This window comes from Lycorma delicatula, chromosome 5 (assembly GCF_047948215.1).
Source record: "Lycorma delicatula isolate Av1 chromosome 5, ASM4794821v1, whole genome shotgun sequence".
NCBI lineage: Eukaryota > Metazoa > Arthropoda > Insecta > Hemiptera > Fulgoridae > Lycorma > Lycorma delicatula.
In genome coordinates this window covers 57,730,684-57,747,318 of record NC_134459.1, presented here as the reverse complement: position 1 = coordinate 57,747,318, position 16,635 = coordinate 57,730,684, and the positions used below count along the sequence as shown (strand labels likewise).

The 16,635-nt window shown below is 32.7% G+C and overlaps 1 protein-coding gene and 1 long non-coding RNA gene across 4 annotated transcripts in view; one reads left to right on the top strand and one right to left on the bottom strand.

Moving 5' to 3' along the window:
• Positions 1–480: 480 nt before the first annotated feature.
• Positions 481–16,635, bottom strand: part of LOC142324980 (cationic trypsin-3-like) — a 37,808-nt gene continuing 21,653 nt past the window's right edge. The window contains exons 3-5 of the mRNA XM_075366186.1: positions 14,696–14,824; positions 8,683–8,882; positions 481–2,856 (exon numbers count right to left, since the gene is read on the bottom strand). Of these exons, the coding sequence (XP_075222301.1) occupies positions 2,493–2,856; positions 8,683–8,882; positions 14,696–14,824 (693 nt within the window). The 3' untranslated portion in view covers positions 481–2,492. The remainder of the gene's footprint in view (positions 2,857–8,682; positions 8,883–14,695; positions 14,825–16,635) is intronic.
• The window catches only part of LOC142324981 (uncharacterized), a 37,057-nt gene continuing 26,562 nt past the window's right edge, over positions 6,141–16,635 (top strand). For all 3 annotated transcript variants that reach the window (XR_012756462.1, XR_012756464.1, XR_012756463.1), the window contains exons 1-2: positions 6,141–6,336; positions 8,695–8,895. This is a non-coding gene — a long non-coding RNA (uncharacterized LOC142324981). The remainder of the gene's footprint in view (positions 6,337–8,694; positions 8,896–16,635) is intronic.

Sequence of the window (16,635 nt, the reverse complement as noted above, 5' to 3'; positions counted from 1 at the left end):
TAAATAATTTTTTTTTACTCAAATTACAATTAGTAATTGAGTATTTACTTTAAAAAAGACCATACAAAATTTATTATTCAACTGCTAGTTGAAAACAGATTTAAAATATAATAATTTTCTACCTCCTTAAAAAACAAATAGTTAAGTGAACATGCCAAAATGATCTGATATTGATCAAACTATTTCCCAAACATCAAATTATTTCCTTGTTCCTCTATTAAAAAAAAAAAAAAACTGTATATAATTATTAAAGTAGAGCACTGTCAGAGTATGAACAAAGTTTTACTGTACCTTCAGAATTCATCTACACATTTTATGCAATCATGGGATATACTTGATTTAAAATGCTTTCTAGTCCACATGGTTTATCAGATTTTCTTGAAGAGGTATTGCTCCCAAAATTCTAAATTAAGGTATAATATCTTCGACATTAGCAGGAATATATTTTCACTTTGAAGGGAATCATATAAACTATTCTTATAATTTACTGAAATAAACTTTTATTTATTTTTATAATCTTATTAATATATTATTTATTTTTTGTGAATATTACAAAATTACAAAATATTACAATATTACAAAATCATCTACAAAACAAATTTCATATTAGTTTTATAAAATAAAGTTACTTTAAAGATATTTGTAATCCTCTTCATTATCTTTCACCAATTTATGTTGGTTATATTGTTTTTCTGTAAATTTTGCTGTTCTACTATTGCTTTTTGCTTACATCAGCTAAAAAACCTTTACCTGATAACTAATTTGAAAATATTATCTGAATTGATTATCAACTTAGAACTAAGAGTAATTTAAATTATTATTTTAAAATGATTATCAGGTGAGAGATACATTAGCTTTAATTGCTAAAGTGAGAAATATCTACACAAAATTGTGACGTTTTATTTGCTAGATTGCTAAATTGCAAAATGGCATATACAAATTTGTGTGAAGTACATAAAAAAAAAACTTAACTCTTAATCAATATACTTAACAATATATATTATATAAATATATTAATGATGTAAAGTTGTCAAATAAATTGAATAAAAAAAAAAATAGTTATTTATTCTTTTAACAGAAAATATTTGATGTTTATATCAAGTAAAATTTTACCTTTTATGAATAAAATTCCAACTTTTAAATAGAGGCAATAAACTCTATTCTTATAAGCTAAATATTCAATTGCACCTGTAAGATCTGAAGTGTAGCATTCTGAAAAATATGAGGATAGATGTAAGATAAGGATAAAAGTAGGTTTAATTTATGTGGAAGGAGACTTGATTTTACACAGTAAGTACCTGCAGCCACTAGTTTTGTTTTTTATTCAACTTCTAAACAGAAAATGATGTATTCAGGCAGAGGTATGCCACCCATACAAGATGTTTATAAAAAAGCTTCCTTGCCAACTAGTAGAAAGTACCAACCAATAGTACATCATAAATGGAATCAAGCAATTGGCTGACCCAGTTTTCATTTTATTTATCCAAGAAATAAGAAATAAATCATAAGGAAAGAAAATGATGAACCCATACAGGGAATGTCTCTTATAAGGGTAGTTCACCATCTTGCCTACAACCAAAGAATAATATACTTACAAACAATACACAAACAAAGGATAATATACTGTTTACTGATGGTAAACAATTTTGATACTTTTTTGAATGGATAATTGTAAATTGTCAGTATTTAGTAAGTGCTGTTTTATTAGTCAATGCTGCTTAAAATTAAAAAATGAATAAACAAACTTTTGTATTAAAAAAAATATATTCATTCACCAAAAGGTTATGTAAAGAAAGAAAAATGGGTTTTTATGTGCATAAAGGTTCCTGGGTAATTTGGTAAACTGAATCTTTCTTACAACCTGATAGTTCTGCACTGTCTGAAACATCTCAAGCAGTAGGTTTCTGAAAATTCAAATGTGTTATGAGAATTAAATGTATAAGCTGAAGCTATAAATAATCTTTTACTATTGCTTGGTGCACTTTGCATTTATCCTTATAAGCTGTGGTTCACAAAGATAATCAAATAAACAGTGATTTGTGTAATTTCAATGCATGCTGTTGATGTGTTAGGTAATAATTATTTCAATTAGTACCATTTAAAATTTGTAAATAAAAAAAATTGCAACCTTGCAGAGAAATGTGCTTAAATAGCATAGTAAAGTCATTTAAACTATGCCACCTCTAAATTTTAGTGCCAAAATGACCGTAATTATGATTATGCATCTAAAGAATAGTATCCATACTTTCTACATTATTCCATTTTTGTAGTTCTGTTTTATTTTAGTCTTGCATCTGGTGCAATTTGCATTTAGATTTTAATTACATCCTGTAAATATGTGTAATGACTAACAGTTTATGATGGTTTATATAAAAAAACACAATTATTTTTTAGAAAATCAACTGACAAATAAAAAAGGTTTTTACCATGCAAAGGATAATTCTATCATACATGTTAATTTTTTTTAAAGTTTCACTTATTTTTTATACCATTTATAGTTTGCTTTCATAAATCTTATGTATAATTAAAACTGCCAAAATTGTCTGTAAAACTGATGATAAATTGACTAATGAAGATGCTTTACAACTTGCTGGAGTTGATGGTACACCTGGAACATATTGTTTTATCCAATTAAGATAGGGGCAAGTGTACATATATATTCCAAATACATAAGATGATTCACAGCGAATAGTCGAATCAGGTGTTTTGAAAAAGCTGCAAGATCTCTTATCCATTACCATATGTGCCACACCTACGATTTCACCATCACATACTAAAGCTCCACCCGAATCACCAAAACATATACCTACTGTTGATTCTGCTGCCAGACAAACAACACGTTTCAGTATATATCCTCTGCAACATTAAAAATGTTTATTAACATTTCATACATGTTATTATTTCATAGAGTTATTTTATATATTGTATCATTTATATTTAAATTCTATTAAATGAACCGTAGTACAGAATTTTGAGATAAGACATTTATCTTACCTTAATATTTCATGAAGTACTTTTGCGGAATTCATTCTCAATCATGATTGAAATAATTTTGTTATGGCAGAATAAAAATGCTAAAATAATGAAAAGTGTATTAATTTAAATGCATGCTGCTGTAAATTGGGGTTTCAAACCGTTATTGGATGAGGCTCCGGGCGAACTCCAGGAATTTATTAAACAGGTGGAAGAGAAAATTAGGAAACCTGTCTCTTTCGCTTCAGTTATTGACACACCTGTGCCTAAGCGGGTTGGTCCACCGCCGCCAGTTCAGGCGTCGACGGCCAAAATTAAACGGGCCACTGTCAAGGTGGTCACGCATAAATCTCGTCTGGGGGCTTCGTCGGTAGCGACGGAGCTAACCTTTAAAACGGTTCTGGACCCGAAGAGATAAAGAAACCAAATCTCCCGGGTTACGAAAACAAGGGACCATGGCATGATCTTGGAAGTCGTTAGTAAGCGGCAGGCGAAGCACCTGCTTACTGGCCACTTCCTAAGAGTTCGTCCATTGACCGAGGGCGACGTAGGACCCTATCGCAGCCAGTCTTGATGGCCCGGCCGAATTATTCAGCCATCAATTTCACCTCCTCCATGCGCCATTCCAACCCCTGCAAGGAAGTTGCGCACTCGCGCCGTAGCCTGTCCTGATCCAGGCTCCATAGATTATAGCAACCTGAATCTGGAGCTCTTAGACCGCCTTCGTAAACGATCTCATACGTTATAAGGCATTTGATCGCTCACACTGACCTCGGGCAAGACCTCGATGTACTACTACTTGTACTTCGTAGCAAGTCGCCCGTCAAAAAAGTGACGTCGATGTAACTTTCTCCCAGTTCAAAAGAGAAAGTTTGCGACTGTTCTGCATCGTTAATCAACAATCGATTCAGTGGTGAAAGTTCGGACTGTCATGTGGAAGTTGTGAAGAGGCAGGGAGGCCGAGGTATTTGGGATGCGGTTTCGAGCCGGACCTGTACCGGAGCAGAACGATGATCTCAATACACCGTTCTAAATTTCGAGCAGTTGTCTATCTCCTACCTGCGGAGGAGGCTTTACAGCCTCGTGATGGAAACATGGCAGCAAGAATGGCACGCCACGACTAAGGGAAGGTCCTTGTATAGATTTATACAAGTTCTGGAGTGAAGGTATGCCTCTCCTTCGTTTTTAAGGGCAACGGGAGCCCGACTGCTCTCCAAGCATGTAAATATAAACCAATATTTGTTTCGGTTCCGCCTGGCAGCTGATGAGCCGTGCGTGTGCGGGGAGGTCCAGTCGAACGAACACATGATGCTCGACTGCCCAGCTCTTGGGGGTCGGCGGCCAGAATTCAGGCCACCTTGAAATTTAGAGGTGAAGGGGAAAATTGGCCACTCACAAGCGGCGAGTGAATATGCTAGTTTACCTAACGGGAAAAGACTCCTACCACGCTGTTGTAGAAAGCTAACCGAGAGATATGGCTGGCTACTAGCCAGATTAAAGCTCCAAGCGCTTTACTGGTGGACAGGTACTTTCTGGCATTCAGCGACCTAGGCGTGGCAGCGAATTGGTGTCTTTGACGAGATAAATTTAATTATTGATAGTCATATATGTTTTAGTAGTTGACGGGGTGCACCTACCCATTTTAGTGATATATGACAAGTGGGCGGTGGGACACACAAGCGAGTAGTGTATGGTATCACGCTTATTCCGCTCATGCTTTTAGATTAGCTCTAGAGCTATTTAGGATACTGGTCGCTAAACTGTTTGGAGGTTCAGTAGCCGTTTGTGGCACAGACATTCGAATAGGGCGACCGAATGGAGGTGGCGGTAGAAATTTCAAGCAAACCAATGCGTGCTGCTATCTGTTGAAGTTTTTATAAGACAGTCTCCCGCGAACACTATCAGATCGTTTATCAAATTGAAATTTTGTTTGTATTTATATATGTAATATTAATCTAATATATTTAACTTTATGTAATCTTTATTAATTTCTAAGTTAGTGTTAATATCAAAAATAGAATGTTTGTTGTTTCTTAGATGGTCTGCCACATTAGATAAACCTAATTTATTATTTTTGTAATTTCTGTAATGTTCAATAAATCTTTTAATGGATCTGTTTGTTTTTCCTATACAATACCTTCACAATCGTTACATTTAATTTTATAAATTTCACAATGATTTTTTATTTTAGTATTACTATTTTTGTTTTTTTTAATATTTTATTATATCGTTATTAGATTTGTATGCTAGTTTTTTTTTTACGTTGGAATAAGGGAAAGCTCTACCAGCTACCGTGTGCCCGTACGTACATACGATAGTGTGTCTTACTATCAAATATATATTTTTGTCTTAGTATGTATTGTTTATAAGGTTGTATTTTATTATTATGTTTTGATAATTGTTTTTATAAATATTTTTAGTTAAAATAGTATCATATCATTCAGCCGCTATATATTTTATGATGTTAATTTCATTATTTAACTTTTCTTTGTTGTGTGTATTTGATTGCTCTATTAATCGTATTTGTGTAACTGTTAATTTTATGAGGCCAAGGGTGATTTGATTTTTTATGAATTGTTATATTATTAGAAGTAGGTTTTCTGTATATAACAATAATATTCGTATTATGTAATGATATAACAATTCATAAGAAATTCTAACTATCAGGGGAATAATATGAATCTTAAAAATATTAATTTCAGAAAAATAATATCCTTTATATTAACCAGTTTAAACCAACTGTAAAAGCAGATTGATTTTTCTGTACTACAATCATACTTTTTAGTGCCACATTTTAAGAAAATACTGTGTTTGTATTTGGTTTGTAAAGTTAGGTTATTTTCAAGCATGCATTGAAAATATTATTTTATGTTAATTGTTAGTTGTTTAATTGATTTTTGTTTGTTTATTTTATTTTAGTATAAATTATATTTATAATTATAAGTGTGATTAAATTATAATCACCCTTTATAATAATTATAATTATATAGTAATTATAATATAATTATATTTAAGTATAATAATTTAATTTATTAATAAATGAAAATAAATCCAATGTATAAGCTTTAAAAATTTGCATCAAACAAGAAAAAAATGTTAATGTCATAACAGGTAATAATACTACAGAATAGTCATCATCAGTTAAGCTGTGAAGAGTAATGATTGATCATAACCTCTTCTTGGAATGAACAGGTTTAATGAGATCAGTATGTCATTGAGATTGATCATCTTTCATTTACAATACTCAACACTGTTTCAGGGATCATCATCTAAACTTAAAAAAAAATCCTTTTAGGATATTAGAAGCCTAAATTAATCCTAATTAAGGAAGGTGTTTGGTTGATCTACGGAAATGTGAAACTTGTAGGTAGTCTTTTAAAATCCACAATTTTAAGCAATACTTTTATTATTTACTTATTTAGCAATAATCGATTGTAGCCAGACATTTAAAAAAAATTTTAATCCTTATATTTGTAATACAAAAAATATATGCATAGGTTTTGGATACCTTACCTAGATACGGTTAGATATCCTTAAGGTTAAGGATTGTTTGTGGATGCTTAATGGTACCTATGATGGTATTTAGTTTTTGGTACTCAATTTTTAATTGAAAAATTGTGTACTCTATTGAAGAAATCGTTTCCTCCCCAATACAAAGTAAATTATGTAGTTAATTGTTTTTGATTAGAAATAAGATTAATCTTTTCAGACTTTGATTAACCCTATTAAAAAATCTGATGTGGATACCACTTGACTTCTTTGTACGCCTAATAAATCACATATACACATTTTTTTTTTTTAAATGAAAAGTACATAAGATTTTATTTCATTAATAACTTCTGACATTTTTTCTTTTTTATTGTTATTGAATTACTATTTATCGTAATTTTTTTTTTACAATTAGAGGTTAATAATTATTAATTAATCAATATATTTAAATTTTAAAAAAGAGTAAGAAAAATCTGAGAGAAGTCTGATTTGAACTGACGTACCTTCCCTTTTTAAGATCTAAATGTTTCATTAATTAAGATTTTATTTGGTTATAACTCTGGTACTAATGAAAATATGTACCACTTATGGTTTATCATTGAAAATCTCTCAATGAGGCCTTATTACTGTGGATAATAAAGTGCTGAAGTATGGATTTTGGACACTTTTAGTTCAGTCAATTGCAATCAAAAGGGGAGGTACACAACTAGATGTTACAATAATCCTAAATACAAAATTTCAACATCTTATGGCTAATCATTTTTGAGTTATGCGAGATACATATATACACAGATGTCACGCCAAAACTAGTCAAACTGAATTCAGGGATGATCAAAATGAATATCTCCGTTGAAATCTGTAAACCAACATTTTTGACAATCACAATACTCTCTTTACTTCATTCAAGGAAGTAAAAATGGAACCATTTTCTTACATAAAAAGAGCTCATTCTTGTATATTAATCTTACCTAAAGATCTTTACTATACTTGACCCTCCATTATGAAATATGTATGTACCTGTATATTACTGAGCACGACTATACATAACTTTTTACTCGGTTATCAAATCCAAACTATTCATCTTATATTTCTGGATTTGTAGACAGGTGTAGGATTAAAAGTAGACCACAATCAAAATTAACTTATAATCGAAATGTTTCCAGCTTGGGGAATTAAAAATTATACAAATTTTTTTATCAAACCTCAAATAGATCTTATTTAAATTTAGTACATAGTTCCATTTATGGCTTTGAAGAAACATATTTGGGCGTTTTAAACTTTAAAGTTAAACTATTTTTATTTGTTTTTATGTGTTTTAAGAGTTTTTAAGTACAACCATTGTGTAGATAAAAGAAGTGCACCAAAATATTGAGATCCATAAAAATAAAACGTTTTTGAAAGTGATCAGTTAAAAAGTAATTTAAGGGTGCAGAATCTTTCTTATTTACTCTATGAAGAGAATAACTATACACACACACACACACACACACACACACACACACACACAACACATGTACATAGCAACACTTGTCTAGGAGTTCCTTTAAATAAATTTCTTTTAATGAACATATGAATGTCATATGATAACTTGACATTACTGTATATCACTATGAGTTCCCTCAAATGATTATTTGTAAAATGGCTGTGCATTATGTGAAGTTCTTTAAATAGAGAAATTTTAAACATTTGCACAAAATATTTAGTCATTCATCATTTAAAACTTTTAAAAAATATATTGAAAATTTGTCAAATGTATTGAAAATTTCAATTTTTAAGCTTAAAATCAAATTTAAATCAATAATTCAGCTTAAAAAATAATTATTTTTCAATAATTTTATGAGACTTGTAGATGGTGAAGGTTTGTGCAAAATATATTATTCTAAACAATTAACATATATACAATTTCACAAGAAAATCTTTGGAACCTCTTTTGGAAAATTCAATTTAGATTTTTGTGCAAATTGTGGTTCTGCCTATCACACAAAAGCAGTAGTTTTGTGTTTGGATAAGGCTGGTTTATACTGATAACTATAGAGTGCTATAATACTCAATATTTTTTAGTTTAATGTTATTTTTAACTTTATTTTTGTATTTTTATCCATGTTTTAATGTAGTAAACATAAAAGCATTACAGAACAAGTAATCTGAAATTTTATTTACGCTATACAGAAAGTTTATTATCATTTATTCATGTGTAATTTTAGGAACAAATTTTCTTACTTGTGTATACAGGGGCAGGAATCAATGCCATGTTTGGCAGTTGTTTGTTGTAAATGAAGAACGCTTGTTACTTGACGTCCTGCTAACATACCCCATCCTGCTGATGTACAATTTCTGTTTAGCATTCTACTGTCTTGTGGCCATTCTTTTTTTGAAAAAGGAATTACAGATACAGCATTGTTCAACTGAAATGGTGTCACCTTAAAAATAAAAGTAAGAAATTATTTTTAATTATTGTATTACAATAAGATTTTTTGTTAGTATTATTATTAACAAATATTCTTTAATATTATTATAAAATTTACTTTCCCAGTGTATTTTTTATTTTTTTTTTTAATTAAGTTGCTCCTCAATAGATTGCAAGTACAAATCATACACCCAGTTAAGTAGTGTCAATTCCAAATGACCATTTTGAGAAAAATCCAGTTCAAATGTTAGAACTTCAAAACAAAATACATACCCAATTTCAGTGACATTTTTTAAAACAGATATGAGTTAAAGACAGCATTGTTTTTGAAAGAACACAAATTTCTGAATCATTTAGTATAAAGATCTCAATTTCATGAAAATCTGACTTACAATGATATTTTACTGAGTGATAGTAGGTCCTGCTCAGTCTTAAGGCTAATCATTCCTAAGACAATGTTAATTGAATTCAAACAGCTAACATAGCTATAAACATGTTTACAGATCATTAAAAAGATTATTTTATATCTGAAAAACTAACAATTCAAAACATTAATTAAAAAAAAATAGAGGTAAACATAAAGTAAGCATAACTACATTTTTCAAATCAACTTAAGTGCATAATTAAGGATAATTTTTAAAAATTTACCTAAATTTAAAAATTATCTATAGGAAATGAGGTTATGAGGCTGTTTGCCAGGTATTTTTGTATTGTTTGTTTGGCTAGGCTATGCAGAACATAAACCCCAACATGAGGTTCAGTAGGAAACACAATCTTCAGATTTATTTATTTCAGAGTCAGAGTTGATTTACCAAATCCTACAACTTCCAAGAACACAGTAACTCTAAAGTCCCTGTAATCATATACAGATCCAATGGGCATCTAACCAAAACATCCAAATATTCCCAGCAAGAAGATATCAATGGTAACAGAAAGGGCGAATAGTAAAAAAAAAGACTCCACCAGTAGATGTTGATTAATCAGAGGACCAATCTCTGTCTTGTTTCTGAAAAAGACAGACAAACCCATTCATAGAAACAAAGCGCTCCAGGTATTGGGTACTCATCCTCTACACAATTCATTGAGAAGTTTGAATTTTTTTACCACGGATGGAAGCAGAATTACTAAGCTATGATTTTGAATCAACCACCTTCAAACAGCATCAGAAGTTGAAGATTACCACAGTATTGGCTGAAAATGCATTGTGTTTTTCAACACATTAATTCATGATAGTCAAGATGAATCTTATGCCACAATGTAATATTTCTGGAATTTCCACACTTACATGAATTATTAAAAATGATCTGATTTTTACTTGTTTCCTCACTTAAAATTGAGTTTTAAAGAAAAGTGATACAAAGACCAACCATGTCATCAGTGACACAATAAAGTAGTTGAAGAAAGTTTTTAAGGATGGATTCGAGTAATGTTCCCAAAAACGTATGAATTTATTATGTAATGGTGTGTAGCTACCACAGGAAACCTATTTTAAAGGAAATATAAAACAGAATGTATAATGAAGTTCTCCTGGGACTTTCATAACCTATTCTACTTGCGAAAATAATGGAAAAAGTTAATTTAAACATATATCCCAAAATGCTTTGTTTGCAAGTTACAGCTCGTGAAAAATTTTGCTTGGATTTCAGCTACCATGGTGAATGAGATCATACTGAAATTTTAATTAAGAAGCAGAACCAGTGATCGCTTCTGGTTTTTGAATTGACAAACAGAATAAAATAGATCCCAGAATCGTATCTGCAGTTGTTTTTTGAGAAATGTGGAGTGAAAACCAATAATTTAGGTTAAAAAACCCTGTCTCTTATGGTTGATGTACAAAACTCTGTTAAATGGGTAATAAATTCATAAAATATGTAAACAAAACTTGTAAAGAATTTAATTCTGAACAAAATTATTTAATCAGTTGAATATAAAAAAGAAAAGTTGGAAAGATTAAAATTTTATTTAAAAACAGTACATTACTACTCTTGTTAGAAAAGTCCTTTGGAGTTTTTTTGATTTGTAAAATAAAACAAAAAATCCAGGAAGCTGAATTTGAAAAATTACAATGCTTAACAAAATCACCCGGTTTGAATCCTGCTCAGGAATAGCTTTTTTCACAGGCTACAAAATTACATTTCTATATTCTCATATACAAGCTTCAAAAACTTTTTGATGAATTAATTCATCAAGCAAAAAGAAAAAATGCTGAATTTTTTCAATAAATAATTTTTTTTCTTCTAATGCTTTACAAAAATGTTGATCACTTTCCACTTAAGTTAAATCATTTTTGACATTGTGACAAGAGTTGTTCCCAAATACTTGTATTTAATATCTCATTTCCATGTAGTATCACCAAAGTGTTAACAAAACTTAATATAGAATATTTTTCAACACATTCTAACATTATAGATGGGGTGTAAAGGTAGTTTGCCTCCACGTGGTGCACCCTGGGTAATGCTAAATGAGCTAGCAGATACGGCAGTCAGACAAACTAAGAAGATAGGTTCTCTTGACCACGATACACAAGCCTACAGTATTACGAACTGCAGGCCATGTCGCTAGATATACCCAACAGTCCTTTTCAGGGCTTGCCAACAAGAAATCATGGACCTTCGGTCCAAATTTGCCACATAAATATGGAAAGCATAAGTTATTCTAAGAGCCAGTATTTATCGAAACTACTGAAGACTGACAATGTTGATCTGGTTGCAATCCAGGAAACACATTGTAACACTGAGGAACAATTGCAGAAAAGAGGCAAAATACCTGGATATGAATTACTTGGTGCCACATACCATGATGCGTACGGCATCGCTACTTACGTTAGACACGATGTAGAAAACGCCACTCTCATCTCCATCTCCATGGACAATGAAATTCCATGGAGATGGAGAATTCCATAATGTTGTAGTTAAAATCGGAAGTATAACAATGTCCAATATCTACAAACCGTCAACGTCAGTAATGCAAATACAACCTAATCCTACGGTCTACTTGGGTGATTTTAATAGCCACCACAAGCAATGGAAATATAAGGATTGTGATGTGTATGGTGAGGCTCTGGTGAGATGGGCTGTGGATGAGAATCTCAGTCTTGTCTTTGATGCTAAAGACCAATTTACTTTTAAAAAAGCAGCTTGGAGGTGGGAGTATAACCCGGATCTACGTTTCACCTCAACCAACGGCAAAAGTCGGCCGCTGCTAGTCACCTGAAAAATTATCTGCGACTTTCCCCACAGCCAGCACCGTTCAGTTATAGAGGCAGGTAGCCAAATTTCTCTCATGACCTCTGTACCCCGCCCTAGATGGAACTGCAAAAAGGCTAATTGGGAAAATTTTTCTAAGGATCTTGATAAATGCCTAGACTGGATACCACCAATCAGCAAAAACTATAGCAGATTTATCAGAGCAGTAACAACTACCGCTAAGAAGTGCATCCCTAGAGGGTTTTGCAGAGAATATATCCCAGGGTGGTCCCAAAATAGCGAAGTTCTCTACCGAAGCTTCCTCGAGACAGGCGATCAAGAGGTGGCAGACGAGCTTCTCCATAGCCTTGATGCTGCAAGACAACAGAAATCGTCAGAAATGGTGGGAAGCCTGAACTTTCAGACCTCGAATCGTCATGCATGGACACTTCTAAGAAAATTAGGAAGCAGATCTCCTATTTATTAGAGACCAAAACCAAGTGTCTCCCCATTCACCATAGCATCCCACATAGTGGCAACATCCAAAGCACCAAGAGAAAAGGCGTACACAATTGAAATAAAACGCGAACTAAGAAACTTGAGGAGGAAGGCGGGAGAGACTAAGTATGCTTACCCTTTTACACTTGAAGAGATTGAGTCGGCGCTCAAAGATGTTGCTCCAGGAAAAGCACCAGTATTCGATGGTGTCAATTCAGAATTTTTATTAAACTGCAGAAAATACGCAAAGCTTTGGCTGGCCAGATTCTTCACTGACATAATGTAGACTGGTAGCATGCCTAGAGAGTTCAAGCAATCGAAGGTAGTAGTCATTTTAAAACAGGGAAACCAGCAAACTTTCTTAAGAGCTACAGCCCTATAGCATTGCTATCAGTGATATATAAATTACTAGAAAGACTCAACTACAACAGAATCTGTCAGAGGATATATGATGTTATACCAATTGAACAAGCAGGCTTTAGACGAAAATGAAGTTGCACCGACCAAGTTCTCTCACTCACAATGTACATTGAAGCGGGGTTCCAAAGAAATCTTAAAACCTCTGCTGCATTTGTTGATTTATTGGCCGCTTATGATACTGTCTGGAGAGAAGGCATGATTTGTAAAGGTCCTCGGTGTAATCCCATGCAAACTAACAGCTCGCCTCCTTAATAACATGTTGAATGACAGAATGTTCCAACTTATCATAGGATTCGATATAAACTCGCCAAGGAAACTCAAGAACGGCCTGCCACAAGTCGGTACTTACGCCTCTCCTTTTCAGCCTCTACGTTACGGACATGCCAGAGACAAGATCTAAAAAGCATGGCCAATGACTTGGTGCTACCAATAAAATGTAGATCATTTGAAGAGTCGGAGGAGGTCCTGTGGCTGACCTGGAGAAACTGGTAAGGTACTTCCGGAGATGGCTTTTCCATGAATAACAAGTTCGCTAATAGGGAGCTTAAAATTCTGTTCGAGGATATGTGGCTCTTTCACAATAAGGCACCAAAATACCTAGGTGTGAAACTTGATAGAACACTTTCATTTAAGGAGCATCTAATGAAAACTGCAGAAAAATTGAAAGCGAGAAACAACATTATACATAAGCTCTGTGGTACAACGTGGGGAGCATCGGCTTCCACTTTGCGCACATCGGCTCTGAACCTGGCCTTCTCAGCTGCTGAATACTGTGCGCCAGTGTAGCTTAACAGCCCTTATGTTCATAGAATTGATACTCAACTTATCACTATGAGGATGATTGCTGGGGTTATCAGGTCTACTACCATGGAATGGCTCCCGGTATTGAGCCACATACCACCCCCAAACCGGCACCGCATGAACGCTCTTGTAAGAGAGTACAAGAAGATTATGGACAATCGAAACCTACCAATACATGAGGACATAGAGGATGCCAAATGTGGCCGCCTTCGATCTAGAAAGCCACCTATCAAAACAGCAATTGCTGCCACAGAGGACGGATTTAACCTAACTGATGCTTGGCGTCAAGAATGGGACACAAAGCAGAATAACAAATCCCATGTATTACTCAAAGGCCGCCAGGTTTTGACTTGCCAAGTAAATGTCTTACTTTAGCGTTGTAAATGTCTTTAGCATTGACCATGTCGGTCAACGCTAAACAGAATACGGACTCAGCATGGTAGGTGCGCCTATTTCCTGTATAAATGGGGTAAAACACCGACTCCCCTTTGTGAGTGTGGTGAATATCAGACTGTTAGACACATCACAGAAGTTTACCCTAGGACAGCTTATGAAGGGAATCCTGAAGATTTTCTGATGGCGACTCCAGAATCAGTAGCATATATTAATTTGTTAAATCTTTGTTTGTAATTTTGACTGTAGTTGGTGTTGTGTTTTGATTCCATACGCTAAATAAATAAATAACATTATACATTATATAATAATCCACCAAATGCATTTAACATGATTATACATAGTCTGTATAGCAATGATGACTATTAAAACTAGATAAAACATGCACACTTTCCAAGATTAACTACAGCACTGTTAACAGAATCACAAAATTAAAATTGGCTATCTTTTGAATATATAATATAATTTACATTTTATTATACTACACTGTAAATTGGCATAGAATTTTTTCTACAGAAAAAAAATTTACCTGTAATAGAGCAATATCATATTTGGCAAGTCGCATATGGCTGTAGCTGGGATGTACTACAACTTTTTCTGCAACACGCTCCTGGGTAGTCGGTCCAGGTTCCTTAAAATTTATAACTCCTGCCAACACCTGTTAAAAAAGATTTTTAACAAATTTAAAAACCATTAACTTCTAAATTCTTGAAAATATGATTTGAGAAGTTCTTTAAAGTAATAAAGAAATCCTTTTATATTTGTGACTAAATAGGTTGTGTTTGTTCATGTAAGTAAATTGTTTTTGTCAAATTTCGCATGTTTGTAAATTTCATATTGTTGAATCATTTTGAATTAGTGGTTTCTATTTATTTATATGAAACCTGGAAGCCAAAAGAAATACTCTCTCTACTGTTTCCTAATATTAGATAAGCTTTTGCAAAATTCATTCTTTTTTATAGGAGATTCAGACATCCAATGTTTCTTAATACTTATTCTGCATCACAGACAGATACTAATATTTTTCCTTCTCACAACTTTCTGGTAAATTCAATGATGACCTTATTATATAAAAAAGAAAATGCATAAAATTTTTAAGTTACAGTTAATGTTGTTTACAGATATTTTTATTATGTGATTTGCTAACGTTCATTCTGTTAATATAGTCCTTTTATTTTTCCGTTGTAACTATATTATTTCCAACTAGTAAACTGAATGTTAAACAGTGTATCAATGAATCGGGTGAATTTACAAATAATATGAATGGAAAATTCTTTCATCTAATTAACTTTTAAACATATGAACAAATTTTATGTAAAAGCACTTAAAGCACCTCGTCAGTATCATGTATCTTAAAAATAACATCCTTAAAATGATCACTATTTTTGCTGCTGATATTTGTATATCTCCTGCATACATCACCCCTCACTTTTCCACATTTCCATTTCAATAGGAATTCAGTTGCAACTAATTGGTTTAATTGTTTCAACTCCTGAATTGTGCGGAGTGTATTGAATACTTGAACTTTCAAACATCTAGGAAGAGACTGCATGCTGGAAGGTCGTGTGACATGTCTGACCGCACATTGTTACTATATTAGGAAGTAGCATAGTTTGGAGACAAATTCTGTAAAACTAATGTGGAAGTTAGTACCCATCGGGTTGGCCTAGTGGTGAATGCGTCTTTCCAAATCAGCTGATTTGGAAGTCGAGAGTTCTAGCATTCAAGCCCGATGTAAACATTGCTTTTTTCTTCTCTGTTTGATTAACTGATTATAGAGTTGTGTAAATGTTATGTATAGTAGATCGGGTGTGATTTTGTTTAAGCAGTTTGTTTTCACGTTATAGCGTTCTAGTCCTAGTAAAGCCAGTTATTTTTACACGGATTTGAATACTAGGTCGTGGATATCTGTGTTCTTTGGTGGTTGGGTTTCAATTAACCATACATCTCAGGAATGGTCGCACTGAGACTACAAGACTACACTTCATTTACACTCATACATATTATCCTCATTCATCCTCTGAAGAATTATCTAAACAGTAGTTGCCGGAGGCTAAACAGGAAAAAGGAAAAGGTGTCAGTATTTCCCCTATTTAAAAAAAAAAAAGCTCCAATAACTCAAGTGAAGAGATCACGCATCATTCTGTCTTTGTGGAAATGAGAATTGATCTTTCACAAAGTGTTATGAAATTTATAGAAGACTGATAACAGAAGTTTTGTTTATAAGCTAAATTTAATAAATTTAAATTAGCATCAGTAAACATCAGCATACATCAGTGCCATCAATAAACGGTTAAACTACTCTTGCTACAGCAACAAAAATATTGAAAAGATTAGTTCTGTTTTCATAGTCATGTACATGTAGAACATTAGTCACATGAATTTTTTAAGAGTTTAAGTGCAAGGAATTGGATTACAAGATACAATCCACTACTGACTTAGTCAATCCAAGCAACTCAAAGTAGCAAT